The sequence below is a fragment of the Numenius arquata genome, chromosome 6 (assembly GCF_964106895.1).
Source record: "Numenius arquata chromosome 6, bNumArq3.hap1.1, whole genome shotgun sequence".
Classification (NCBI taxonomy): Eukaryota; Metazoa; Chordata; class Aves; order Charadriiformes; family Scolopacidae; genus Numenius; species Numenius arquata.
In genome coordinates this window covers 33,168,618-33,183,920 of record NC_133581.1, presented here as the reverse complement: position 1 = coordinate 33,183,920, position 15,303 = coordinate 33,168,618, and the positions used below count along the sequence as shown (strand labels likewise).

At 34.8% G+C, this 15,303-nt stretch overlaps 1 protein-coding gene across 1 annotated transcript in view; it reads right to left on the bottom strand.

Moving 5' to 3' along the window:
- C6H14orf39 (chromosome 6 C14orf39 homolog) overlaps nucleotides 1-12,603 on the bottom strand; it is a 31,143-nt gene extending 18,540 nt beyond the window's left edge. The window contains exons 1-4 of the mRNA XM_074149921.1: nucleotides 12,555-12,603; nucleotides 12,175-12,231; nucleotides 9,123-9,249; nucleotides 3,721-3,810 (exon numbers count right to left, since the gene is read on the bottom strand). Coding sequence (XP_074006022.1) covers nucleotides 3,721-3,810; nucleotides 9,123-9,249; nucleotides 12,175-12,231; nucleotides 12,555-12,603 — 323 coding nt within the window. The remainder of the gene's footprint in view (nucleotides 1-3,720; nucleotides 3,811-9,122; nucleotides 9,250-12,174; nucleotides 12,232-12,554) is intronic.
- Nucleotides 12,604-15,303: the final 2,700 nt, after the last annotated feature.

Here is a 15,303-nt window from a genome sequence, read left to right as displayed (position 1 = left end):
TTCATGCTTAAGGTTAAGCAAACACTTAAACTTTTAACTGGCAAAGAGCCAGACTGCTCAGCTTCTTCTAGTACTGCCATCTAAATTAATGCTAGGCTAACATCATTTCACTGATGTCATGTGAGTACATAGCTACAAATTATTAAAGTAGGCAACATCAATTAATGTTCATGACATTTTAAAAACTTTAAATTAGCTTTTGAAAAAACTGTACTACAAAAACAAACAAATACCATAACAAGTAATAGGATGTAACTCATCACATAAAGCTGAAAATTGACCAATACAATGTTTGGAAAGAAGAGAAAGAAAAGTGCTGTTGCACAGAACAGCCATCCTCTTGTGTTAAATCAATGACAGTGACTACACTAGAAAATACTTTTTTTTTTTCTTTCCTGTTTTGTCACTCGGGCAAGGAATTTACAGGATAGATTGCAAATATTCAACTATCTCATTGATGTCTTTTTTTTTCAAATGTTGATATTCTATGCCCCTTATTCCTGAAAAAAGATAAGTATAGGCATATGCAAAATACGTAGTAAGTTTGATAGTGAGCATTTATGCAGGTGGCACATGTTTTAAAGAGATGTCACAGCTACAGACATCCAGCATATATCGTTAACACAGACCAGTCATTTAACTGAGTAAGAAATATTACACAAAGTTGCTTGATGTTAGAATTTGCCAATATAAAATCACAGAAGGTGAAGGAAATGTCATCCTCTAAGAAAAAGTTATGTGAACAACAGAGAAAGGCAAATTTAAAAATATTAAGTTATTAGTACACCTGTAGCTTAGCCAGAAATTCCTTTATGAAACAAGTTATGGTGCATAACTGCAACTAAAGCCTGCCTGTTTACCTGCACCGTAAATAAAGCCTACATTAAGGAACAGCTCTCACTGATTGCAAAGCATACAGTATTCCTCTTTAAAGAGCATGTTTTACCTCAAACTGCTATTAATCATTTACATGCAGCATGACTGAAAGGCAGACACTCCTGGCTGCCCACTGGCTAGTCCAGGCAATGGAAGAGAGAAAAATTTGTGTCCAAATTCAATAGAAGAAGCTTCTGCTCTTACAAAAGGAAAATAAAAGTCACAGGGAAAACAAAGTAAGATCTTAATTTTCAAATAAAGCTACACTCCAGGCATTAGTTCCTGATAAATTGACTGAAGTTCAATACACCTGTTCAGGGAAAAGAAGTAGTAGATCAACACTGTCAAACCAAGGAATTGACACTTCCCAAATTTCATGCAGAAAATTACATCAATCTATTTGTTTTTCTACATGGGTGGTCTCAGAAACCTCATTTTCTTGATTTATGGAACATTTGTGTATACTGTACAAAATTTCCCAGGTATGAAAGGTGGAAAATATTCAGTTCAATTTAATTTAATAGATGCTACGAACAATAACCAAGCAACAAAGAAATTTGCTGATATACAAATAAGAATGAATTACAAATAAAATGTAAGTAAAAATATACAAATATTAAAAAAAAATTGTTGTAGCAGATGCATTTCAAGCTTCTGAAAATAATCCTCAAACTTTATATTCTTTTCCCAAAATGTATTTTCCACAAATTAATATTCGTGGCTATGTATAGTATTAGTATAGTATAGTATAGTATTAGTATAGTATAGTATAGTATAGTATAGTATAGTATAGTATAGTAGTCTTGAGAAATTGTCACTATTTTTAATATTTTTCCTAAGTAATTCACATCCTCCAGTTCATGCAGTTAAAGCAGGCTATTTAGAATTCAGCACTGTTGACATTAAAGTAATGAGAAAAAGTTTTAATCTGATGACAACGGGAAAAGGACAGCACCCACAAAACCCCTGCACATTATGTGGATAGCTATTTATTCCTCTTTCCTTCTTCATATCACTTATTTTCAGGATGAACTTCCAGTTCATATAAGCATTCTTGTATGTTCTTGAAAGCAATAACAATGAAAAAATGTGGAATGTTTTTAAAACTTCTACAATAAGCGCCTAATTAAATGGAAACTGATCTGCCCATCTTTTTAAAACATCTTCCCATCTAAAGCAGTATGTCCTCAGTGCCCCCAAATGCCTGGCTAAAAAGCACATTCAGCGCATAAAGTTATAAATGTACTAATTTTTCTTCCTAACTTAAATATTTAGAAATTGGTGAATGCATATCTGCAGATTTAAATATCTCATCAAATGCTTTGGTACAGAAGGACTAGGTTTGAAGGCCCACTTTTGTAGAATACATTAATTAAATTTATTTTATGATTTATAGTCATGATGTCTTATAATTAAGTTCAGGAAAACAGATCAAACACTTTCATGTTGGCATTGAAACTAGTTATCTAAAGAAGCAATTTAAAAGTAATGCTCCTCTGGCTTGTCAGCTCAAATTAGTGAAAGCCAAAATGGCTTAATCATAGACTCATAGACAGCAAATTTAGCCTTGTTTTTCACCAAATATAGAGCTCTGAACAGGAAGAGAGATAAGCTACTGAGTTAATTAAAGGCTATCAGGCATGCTATTTTTGCTGTCTTGGAAACTGGCAAAAAGAACACTTAGAAAAGAATCAAAGCCAACATTTTAAATTACCTGAAGTTACACCTCTACATTGGTATTTAGGTATCTATATGGGTCTGCCGTCATTTTTTCACCACAGGGCTAACCAACCTCTTCCCCTTCACAAGAAGATCAGTAAAGGTGAAAAGGTGAGCAACCTCTCTAAAATGAAGATCAATTTTACCTGAATGCAAAACAGAACTTCAAAGGGTTAACTTGGAACACCAAATTTTTAACATTTCACTGAAAATCTTCAGGGACTGTTCTTATTTCCATTGAATGCAAGCAGCTACATTGCCTAACTAATAATTTCTTTAAAACACAGAATCTAATTAATGAAGATGAATCAACTGAAATGCCACTTACTGAACAGAACGGAATTTGCAATTAATACTGACTAGAATCTTAGCCAGAACCGGTCTTAAAATAGTTTTAGACCAGGCTTTCCTGAGCCACTCACCCTATTTTTCAAATTTACATGCTTTGTGGTTATTTTGAAGAATATATAGCAGTATATAAAAACTTGATTCGTATATTCTAATAATCATATGCAATTCATATTCACAAATAAAGAAAAGCATAAAATTACCCGAGCGCTTCTAATTCTTATCTTACTTAGTCCATATATGAATTTAAAGGCTTAGGTTCAGCTAAATGACGCTTCTGAACAAAAACGTAAGACTTGTGTATTTTCAGAAAAAGTCTTCCCAAACCTGAATATCTGAAACTACGGAAATCACAGTATACATGAAGACATGTCAAATAAATGGCAAAAAAATCATTCATAAATAAAACTTACGTATCTTCTTGTAAATATGCTATGATATTTCATATTTCTGCTGAAGCTGAAACATTAATTGCCTTTATTTCTTGGGTTTTCTTGAAATGTAGGCAATTAAACAATGTTCTGAAAAATTATAATAGTATTTGGGAAGCAATTAAATTTGAAGAAGCCATATTTTATCCTATTCCATTGGTGACTACAAAACAACGTATGACCTCATAATAATTTAAACTGAAAATTCTTTTAATTACTCAGTCACTTATTATCCTGAACAGTTTATAACAACTCTTTGACGCAGACTGCACTATCTCTGCTGATCAGTTTAGACAGGTTAATAAGTACTACTGCTAGAAACCTCATCTCACATGTTCATAGATACCTCTCATTTTCTGTGGATTCTTGTAAAGCTTCAAGCTCATTTTTCAAATATTCTTCATGCTTGCTAAGAATTACATAAGTAGGCTTCCAGCTGTGGAGAAAGTAAAAAAAAAAAAAAAGCAAGCATACAAGTGGTCTTTCCTAATAAAAAGCCATTCAGAAACAAAAACACCAAGTTACTTTAGCTTACAAGAACAAATAATTTACTTGATGTTATGGAAGTCAAACATAAATGGGTTTAGTACACAAAGCTCTCACATGCATACTTCTATTTCCTTAAAATTTTAAAGCTGCAAATTCAAGAATATAAATATATAGGATTAGAAAACATTATAAAGCACTTTTTAAGGAATAAATGAAGTGAGTTTCACAAATTTTTGGAGCCTAATGCTAAGCAGTTAGGCACCTAAATCCACATTTTAGGTACATTTACAACACCATCAGTAAATCCTTTAGATATGTAAGATCTTCTTGTTGGAGATGCAGAGTTTCATTCTCAATACCACCAGCACCTACCTCATAGCTAAATGCACACAGTAGCCATAAACTCAGAATTTTCTCCACGCGCTAAGCAAGTCCTGCTCAGAAAACAGCCAGAAGGAGATGCTTCAGTACAATAGCCCAGACACTGGGAGCACTGACCTGGCAGTTTGGAGTCACAGGTCCACATACCCCCTCTTAACTGACTAGATTTGAACTCAAATTCTGCCCCTACAGGAAAACATGCCAGCTGATAGTTAATAATAAATTAACAGCAGACAAGAACTGAACTTCAGTTGCTGTCAAGTAACATTGTTTTCCACCTCTAAGTCATCATCCACATATATTTTCATATTTCACAGAGTTGGTATCTGGCTATATAGTATGTCTACATTGTTAAATGCACCCATTCCAGAAACCTGTCTCCAAACAAGAGGTGCTGAGTGGCTCGTACTCAGGTCATAACCAGATTCCTCTGGAGTAAACTGATGGATCCACATTCTGTAACACTTAGCCTGGATCTCCTCTCACGTGGCTCCCCTACAGCCCTGAAACACAATCCATTTTTTGTTCTTCATTTCAGGAGCCTCCGATAAGGTAAGAGCTATGACACAACCCACCAAAGTGATTTTCTTACAGCAAGATGCTGTAGATTGTACTGAAAGCACAGCAACTTCAGGGAATGCATGAAGGACTTACGACTAGTAAGCTAATAGCACTTTCTCAACATCCAGGTATTAGAGATGCCTCTTCCTTGTATGCGGGAACTCTAGAAACACAGGCAGATAAACTTTCTGATTCGAGTGAAATTCAGATGTGGTCTTCAGGAGAGGCCTATAATGGGTCTTTAAAAAAAAAGCATCCTGCCTGAAAAAAAGATGGTGTAAGGATCATAAACATCCAGGCCTAGATGTCTCCTACCCTCCCAGCTGAGGTAACAACTATCAGAAAAGACATTTTCACAGAAAGTTCTAAATGAACAAATGGCCAGGATGTTGCTCAGTTAAAGATGGTAAGAAACAAATTCAGAAACCTCTGGTGCATGGAGCCTCCAAACAGCAAATAATACCTCAATAAGACTTAACAGACATCAAAGTATTGTGAGGTGAGGGGAAAAAACAGAAAAACATCTTAAGTCTAGTGAGCTAAATAGGCATATGTGCTACCTACAAACACTGCTCATTCAGATAGAATACCTTCTGTAACGACAGGTTGTTAGTAGGCAACCTCTGAGATGCTGGGAGCTGAGATTCAGATGATGGCTGAATCATCTGAACAGACTAGGCTAGAGCAGGACAGAGATCCTATTTCCAATGAAAAAAATATCACATGCTCCCCCCAAGAGAGTCTTCTATAGAAAAAATAAGCACACCCTCTCTCGAGTCAGGGCTTAGTAATCTATAAATTCAGCTTTTGCCAAGAATACAACCTACCCTAAGGCAACACAAGCACCTACAACGACGTTTGTCTGAGTGGAACTATCTGTCCTAGGAGATAAACACCCCCCCCCCAATTTTAGGAACACATACACAGAAGCTATAAAGCTAAACACTGAAGAAATAGAAGAAAGAAAAATCCACAAGGACTGAAAAGACTAATTGAATCTGGAACAGCAGAGATACAGTTACCCTTAAAGAGTTACATCAACATGGAGAAGTGAAGAAAGGGCAATAGAGAACAAGGTTGCAACTGAACAAAGCAAATAATTCGTTACTGGACAGGTGAGAGCAACTGAGGATCTACGGTTCACTTTGCATTGCGTATTCATGAGTAGGGTAAGTAAAAAGCATTTTTGGATATGAGTATGCATCACTCTAAAGGCAGGATAACATAGAGGCTTCAGTAACAGCTAACAATGCAATTTCCATCAAGGAAATGAATAAAGAACAAAGACCTTACAATTAATTTGCTGAAGTCCAATAACCTTGAACAAAAAATAACGTACTCCAGGTGGTGAGACAACACAACATATAATCAACATTTATAACAGCAGCAAAGTTTGTCAATAAAAAAGGTAAATGAGAAATTGCAGCACCCATTCAAGAAATTTAGCACTATTGGCACAAATCGTTTGACACCACTCGTGATTAAAAATGTAATTACAAAATGCTACTTCACCATATCTACTGCATATTCAACAGAAAGCAGAATTTTTAAAGGGTCAGATTTTAAAAACAGAAACCAACATACTTATATAAAAATGTAGTAGCACACAAACACTGTGATCTGCTCAGAAAACTCCATGCCTTTCTTTGGAGGAAAAAAAAAAAAGTAATGAAAAAAGTGATGGAGCTTTTACTCATCAAAGCACAAACCATGCTGTGTGTTACATTTTGTTTTCACATCTATTCTGCGGACATGCAAAAAACACACAGTACAACAAGTAAACACAACAAGGTAAACAGGATTCAAGTAGCTCAGCCATTAGTTTGCTAAATGCATCACTATTTCAGAGAGGTTCTTGGCAGCCATCACATTTATTTGTCCTTCTTTTCATCAGCTAGGGTATAAAAAATCTTTATCCACACTAATCTGAAAGCAAGAAAAATATCCTGCAGTTTAGCTGGTGGAACACGACAACAATTTCTTTTCCAAATTAGCAACATTCCGAGTTCATCTGGCTTTTTTATTTTATTTTATTTCCATGAAATCTCACCATCCTTGAACATTAATTTAAAAAATAGAAGTGAAGGAATAAAATTGGAATTGGTTCCATCAGAAGTATTTCACCACTTCTTATTGTTCTGGGATCAACATTTCTAGTTTGAATCATTCAAGAAACTAAATATTAGGAAAACGTAATCACTTGCCTAAAAATATAGATTTCATTTTGGTCATTTTGTGCCTTCAGTTCCTTGTTACATAGACCAATATGGATTTCTCTAGAAAACACAGTAGTATACCAACAGATCCGTCTCACGTATCATATCTTCTGTAGACTTGCTGAATACAAGAATGCCATATTTTGTTCAAAGTCTTCAAACATGCTTCAATATGTCTACTAATCCAGATAAAAAGGTGTTTCTTTGAGAGGTCTATTGAGCATTAATGGCAATTAGTCAACTATGAGGGTGACTGTGACTCCAAAACAGTATTTGAATTTACAAAACCAACATTAGAATCATGGCCAGTAAATATGGAGTATCAACTAGAACAAATTTTAGAAGTTTAAGATGATTCTACTACATAAGTACTCTAATTGTCTCATCTTATAGCTAGGGCTTGTTTACTGCAGTTTTCAGTATGTCGTTAAATGACATTTTCAATAATTTAAGACACAAAGTCTCTACTTTTCTGCAAGTATTGTCCTCCTGTGAATACATGTATTCATTCATGAGTCACTTCTCATTTTCAGTCCCTCTACACTAATGCCATTAATTATTCTTTGTAGAACCTGAGCCAAATCCCATTGAGTTCAATGATTAAAATTTCGATCAGATCCTTATTTCTACTCTTAATTTTTTATTTCTTTATTTGCATCACCTAACAGTTTGTGATTTGCAAACAGATTTGCAACTTCAAAAGATATCTAAGGAAGTAGCACGAGTGGTTTCAGAAACTTACAAAAGTGCTCATTTTATATTTCATTGGAGGTAAAAATTTAATGTAAAGGACAATTGGAATTTTCTTGTCAAGGTCAAATTATTTCCTAACTTTTGTTACGATATCAGTATTTGTTACAGATCAGTATGGCATGGCAATTGATTCAAACAGCTAGTCACTACCCACTTCATTCACTAATGATTGCATTCTTTCTTCTGTTTTCAGATAGTTCAAAACAGCCTGACGCTATCTTTCCTTCTCTTTTTATTCTTAGAAACACCCACATTCTCCATTTACATCCTAAAATAAAATTTCAAATATGTTACAGACACTTTTATTCAAGTACTTATTTTTTAAGTATGGAATTGCAAAAAAAGAAAACAGAATTTGCTAACAAATCATCACTTCAGCTGCCAAGAAACTAGACAGACTGTGGAGAGATGAACGCTGCAATGAAAAGACAGGATTATATCTGGGCCAAAATCTCTGTACTGTCAAATACAGATTTGACTTTCTAGCTAACCTTGCAAACACCTGAGATTTTAACTTTTAAAAATTAGACGTTCCACGTCAATAAGAAAAAACTCCTTGTTGCCAAATTCTTGCTTGAGAAACTTCTAATTACTAAGACTCAAAAGTGACCTGCATTTAAAACTTCCACCAGTAGTCTGATAGAAAAATTTCTGTGAAGAAAACTGTGAACTGCAGCCTATTGCCTTCATCAAAACAGCGTGCCTAGAAGAACAATTCTGTAGTAAAAATTACACCAAAATCTGATAGTAGAAGTACACACATATCTATATGCAGAAGCAGTTATGACATATCTTAGGGGAGAATATGTACAAAACAAAAAGTAGTGAGAAACATGTGAACAAAAGAGTATAAATATGCTTCAATTTCAGGAAGCCAAATTCAGAATTAAACAAAGAAGAACATAATGGAGCCTTATTATCACTGATACTTATTAACTTTTTTTTAGTTAAAAAAGTTAAGTTTTTTTGAACAGGATTCTTAATACTGTCCAAAATCTGACAGAACTCACATCCATCCAAATATAGAAAAATTACGTTTCTATTACCTTACTACTTGAACACTTCAGTATGCTGCAAACAGTACCCATGATGTCTGAAAACTATTGATTCTAATAAAAAACTAAACCAAACTTAAATGTAGTCTTTTTTTCCGTAATTTGCTTTTTCAGGGGTTGGATAATACTGCAATTTTTGTACCTGATGATTTGCAGCTCAAAAAAAAAAAAAGAATACTAAAGTATTCTTTAACAACACTCCTGTCTGAACACACACATATTTTTACACTACTTCCTCACTGACTTTCTTAATGCCATCTATAACACAAAAGTTCAGGCTACATTATACTTACACATTACAGCTCTCCTTACTACTCTGGTTTTGCTTGTGCAAATCGGCAATTGCATCACTGCAGTTATTTATATTTTCCTGCAACCTAGCAACTTCATTCTTTTTTTCTGTGATTTTTACAGTATACACTGAAATTAAAAATAAAAATTAAAAGTAAGCATATGTATTTTCAACATATCCATGACATAAAAAGTCCACATTCAGAATGATTCAAAATTTCTTCAGAACACCTAATCTCAATAGTGCCAGATGAGTGGACAGCCTGCAATTAAGCAAAGCAACAACAAATGAGTCAAAAATCTAGGGAGTTTCAGCTGTGTGGTGAGTACCTAAATTATCTTCTAATATTGTGAGATTGACTTTGGAAGAAAAAAAATTATTTGTGCTGCTTCTGCACCCCATAAACTGAAGTAACTATTAGTGGCAAAAATCAAAGCACTCTTAACAGTTAAAGCTGACCCTTCTTTTTTTGTATTCCACAGTGTCTGCAAATACTAGAAGTAGTAAACAGGGAAAACAAGAGTGTAAACCACTTTGCCCTCAGTAATGCTTGCAAGTGGGGAGACTGATTGGAGTACAAAAGTTGCTTGAGATAAAGGTGTTTTTCTTTTACAGAAGTACAGAAACACAAATATTTTGAATGGGAAAGCTGACTACAAGAAGGGAAAAATAAAAACATCACTAAAGGCATAGAAGCAAATTATTACTAGAAACAGAAACAGAGAAATTAAAATGAAAAGGGAATTTACTCAAAGTGGGAATGGGTAATGTATGATAAATTAATACAGGAGACAGAGGTTAATTAATGAAAAACATGCATTATAATGTTAAATCCTCAAGCACTATGATACTTGCGGAGATTCTTAATGCAGATTCTTAATTCTGCCTTTTCTAACAGCAGACAGGTTAGAAGAGAACCCATATTGTTGACCATGATCTGTTTTCTCTTTCACAAGTAAAAGCAGTGAGCACTAACATGCATGCTCACAATGCAATGAGGACAACTAGGTGAGCGTTTTTTTCTCTGTGCTGTTTATTTCTTATTTTTTCATAGAACATCTTGGATTTCTTAGAGCCAAATCATCTCTTGCAAGATCCAAGTTGTTTGAATTGCTGTTCTAGAACGTCAGGTCATCCTGAAGTCTGGCTTTGGTTTTGCAGTACTTGCTGTATATTCACTTTCAACGCCAACCATATTTATACCAGAAAAGAATACTTCTCAAGAGAGAAGCATTAGTCAGTGAAAAGCAAAAGATTCTCAATATATTTTAGTATCTCGAGTTATCCTGAATATCTCCAGTATCTTAATATTTTCAGTATCTTAAGTCAGTAACTTGCCTTTACCTAGCATGAAGCGTAACTATTGGACAACTGATACACGGCTTCATTTCTGTAAAAAAACCAGGTGTATTTGGAAGTCTCCTGCAGATGACATTTTGAAATTTACCGAGATATAACTGTATTAACAAAACATCTATCACATAAGCACAGCTATACACTTAACATTTCATTTGGTATTTTCTATAGATGAGCACTTCTGAGACTTCTGAGTTGTTCTACTCACCCTTTGCTTTTGCAAGGACCTTGTGGATGGATGGATCCATCTCAACCAACTTTACAATGCAGGCATCTACTTCAGAACTAGACACCCATGGCTCCAGCCAGACTCAGTGGAGACAAGCAGACATTTTTTTAAAACTTACTTTGTCTAACGCACTTTAACCTCTTTCCTCAGGATAAGACAAATCACACCCTAAAAGTGTGCATTTCCCCTCCACGGGTTAGAAAGGGACTCTAGCCAAAAAGTCTGATGAATCTTCCACTAAAAGTCTGAGGCTGAATGCTACAACTGTTCCTCTGCCAAGTAATACACAGAGACAAAATTAAATCAGTGGAACTGTTTCTCGGTAAATTCTTGAAGGATTTAACCCGAACTTTTAAAAGTATGAGTGTTGGGTTTGAGTTCACACATATCTAGATATCTCTGAATTAAACACACAAATAGTTGTGCCATGTTACTACACAGCTTTTGGATTTTCCCTAAAACCATGCTCATTTACCGTAAAAGGCTGCACAAATGTTAAGAAAAACCTCAAGTCTAAGCTTCAGTTATGTGACCGAAGAGATAAAACAGAATTCTAGGTGTACCAGATTTAGTGTTACAGATGTTTTAATGTTTAAGATGCTTCAGTCTAATATTGATAATCTTCTTAATGAAGAAGTACTTGCTGGAACATATCAGTCAAGATTATTAGAGACATTGCCATCAAAAGAAAAACCAATTAGACTAGAACTCTCTCTTGGTCTTTTTCCTGAAGGTTATGAACTTCAGTATCTACCTATGAAGTACAGTGATGAGTACAGATATCCTCAGATTGTCTAAAGAACAGTTTCCTTACCACAGCCATTCTCATGAGTGATATCACATAGTTACATGGCAAAAAAAAAATCAGTCCAGACCTAAGTCCATAGTATTATGCTGTTTGTTAGTCCTGGGGAAAAAGAATTTGATGTGGAGAAAGAATTTCTCATTGGGTTTACTGTTTTGAATTTCAAATACCATTATCAGCTGCTCCATTGCAGAAAAGAAGTACCAGGCTTGAGTAGGTAGTAGCAACTGAGAGAACTTTCATTATTATAAGAAAACAGAGAAAGAAGAAGCAGTGAGGCAGAGGTCCAAATCTGGAAAGAATAAAAAACATTAAGAAAGAAAGGGAGGCAAGTGGCAGATGTATCGAGCAAGCACAGCTGAATCAAAGAACTGCCAGTGACTGTGAGGAGCTGCAGAGTAAGAGCAGGAAATGGCGCAGCGTGAAACTGGCTGTCCATGAGACAGCTGAACAGCATTAGCTGGAAGTCACAAGCAAAAGCAAAGTCTGCTAGGGAGAATGAGCAAGTATTGATGGCAAAAGATGAGGTAGGGTGAGAGCAGGACACAGGACAGCTTTCATTATTAGGCCTGCTTCCGCCCCTGAAACACACATGTACCAGGGCTAATGAAACAAAAGCAGTGTGTGCAATGTCTAATAAAATGATAATTTATCACTACTTACAATTTATCTGTTGATTCACATGTTCTTTAGCATAAGAAGTTTGTTCTAGCTGGAAAACTAAGAAGAAAATAAACACTTTTTCATATGTATACAAATATATGTATGAGTTGAGCTGTGAAACAAATGTACATTGTGCAGCATTAATTGCACAAACACTGATTAACAAAGATTTTAACAAAATACCTAAATATCCATTTTACTATTAAATACCTGCTAGTACCCCTCTCCATAACCTCAAAAACAAAACATTATGCAGGCAAACAAAAAAGCCTTAATATTATAAACTTATTTGAAGTTAAAATAACTGTTTAAAGCAGAAAACATCACTATACGTACTGCATTAGTAATTATTAATTTAAAAATATATGATAATGACCTACCAAACTCCAGTAGAAGTTTGTCTAAGTTGTTCAAAAGCCTGTCATTCATTGTGCAAGCTACAAAAGAAAAATGCAATTCAAGGATTTACACAGTCAAATGTTTTATTGATACAATAAACAAAATTGCAAGACAATACCATGCATTTTAAGATTAAAGGGAAGAAAAAAAAAAGTTTTAACTGCATTTGAATTAGTATCTAAACCACTTTAGTGGAAACAAATTTCTCACTAGTAGTAGTAATGGACTCATTGAAAGTCTAAATCACAGTTAAGAAAAAAGGAGACGTATCATTTAGGTAAAGCTTTGTTCCTGGAGCTGTTCTATCTTTGAGAGGCTTAATGTTCTTAGAAGGCATGAAGAATGCAAGAAAAGATGCTCATGTACAAAATGTGTAGCCTCTGCTCCAGCTGGTTTACTAAGCCGATCAACTGCGATGCCTGTAATGGAAAAGCTTCTTATCCATTCTGTACACTGCTCCCGTAGTAACTGCAAAGCACATTTAAATCAGAAAGTATATGCATAAGTGTAATTAAAGACAGAATTTGCATACAATGGAAAGCACATTACTACACATCCATTCTTCTGTTTGTGAAGTGCTGCTCTATGCAGAAATTCAGTTATGAGTTTTTAAACAGCTTGGGGTTCAGGTAGTCTTCTAAGAGGGATGCAATCACCATTTTATCAGAACATACTGAATACAGGTAGTTAGCTCAGACATACTTAACATAAAGCAAAGTTATCTGATATACTTAACTGTCCCACAATGGCTTCCCCATACCCTTCGTACTGTGTAAAAAGTAAAGCCACAACAAATTGGTGATGAGGATGAGATCCTAATCCAAGATAAAGTGGAATAGAGAACAACTGCAGAATTTAACTAAAGTGGCATTAAGGCCATGTACTGCAGCACTGAGACTGCGGAAACGGGAGGGGGTGGGGGGAGCATTTAAAATGCTGGATGTTTGACAGAAATGAATTTGCCTAATAGTTAAGTGAAGATCAGAACACCTAATCCAAGTGACTACATTAACATAGGCTGTGATAAAAACTCAGAGGCAGAGATAATAGTTTTACCAAATATATTTAAAAGCTTGGAACCCTAGTTCCTGGAGCCTAGAAACACTTAAGATAGCAAACAAAACATCTTCTGAAAATACTAAGAAAAATACTAAGAAGTGCTACCTTATGACACAGGTCAATGTAGAATATTTTTGCTTTTACATGATGTGAAAGAAAACCCTAAGTAATTCCTTTAGATGTAAAAATTACATTGGAGCATGTATTAAAAATCTGTTCTCTAGAAATAGTTTAACAATGTTTGCTAGTTGTTTTTCTGGCAGCTCGCATAAAAACTGCAAGACATTGGGGCATACACAGAAGGTACACAGATGAATGCAAAAAAAAAAAAAAAAAAAGGCAAAAAAGCACAAACATTAAACAGCAAAGAATTTCTATTCACTGGTTTATAAATCACAACACAAAGTTCACCACAAGAGCAGCCTGTACAGCAATGTATTATTAAGATATGTACTGTTCTATCATCTAACTAGTCACTAGGACATTTACAATTAATTTTATCTTTTGAATGCTTTTGTAAAAGAGAGAAACAGAATTAAAGTGGGTGTTTAATGGGGATTTTTTTCTGTAATTTTACAATACAAATTATGTAAAGGGTAAAGTTGCAGAAAATGTTACTGCCTCTGAAAGCATGCATATATAAAATAGCTGCTATTCTGGATGTTGTTAAGAAGTAACATAACTGCAAATGACATGCTATTTATTCTGCGTTGTGAATTAAGAGGATACTTGTGGCACAGGTAGAAAGGGCTGAGAGATTCAACTGCTCTGGTAATCTTTAGGATGTTTGTAGATTTTAAAAATAGTGGTTAACACCAGCCTGAAACAAAAGACATCTAAACTCTGGACAACTGATATGACTGTAGTAAAGACCAATTCTTGGTCCTACTGGAGAAAAGTAGCATTGAACTACTAGCCAACTCTGGATGACAAATTCAGAGGATGATCTCATATGGGGCTGTTATATTTGTTAAGTAAGCACCACAGAGCAGGAGGATGGCTCCATCACCTTCTGTTACTGCAAAAATCAACCACTTCTTAGGCTATGCTGTGCTGTTTATTTTCCCAACAAATTGTAAATCAAAACCTGTCACTGATGTACTATATTTCACAGATTGTTGTAACTAAATTGATAGCTTTGGTAGGAATGCATTTGTCATTTTTCTGTATTTTAACATTAAAGACAAATATGTAATACACAGCAATGGGCAAAACAGCTTCAAACAGCACATTATTTCTAATGGTGCTATTCAGAACGCTGCCAGAAGAAAAATATTATTATGCATCTTACATTTTTGTACCGCACTAATAAATGTAATTAGATGGAATTCAATTGTGGCAATAAAGTTTCATGTACTACAAGACTGCACTGAGTGCAGAAACCACAAACTGCCTAATGGAGTCTCTAGCCATTATCATAATACTAACATTAATGCCACTTCTCATATCAGAGTTAGAGCGGTAGCTTCATATCCCATCTGACAACGGCCGTTTCTAGGTTCTTCATTAAAAGGTGAAAAATACCCACAATCTATGAGGTAAACTTCTTCCTTAAAATCAAATGCTCAATTCTACCCCTTATCAGCTGTGTAACAGTATTAATTTATGGTGGCTTTATAGAAGTAAATTTCACTCCAGCAAGGCTCTTTTGAGAGCAAGCTGTATTTCTCC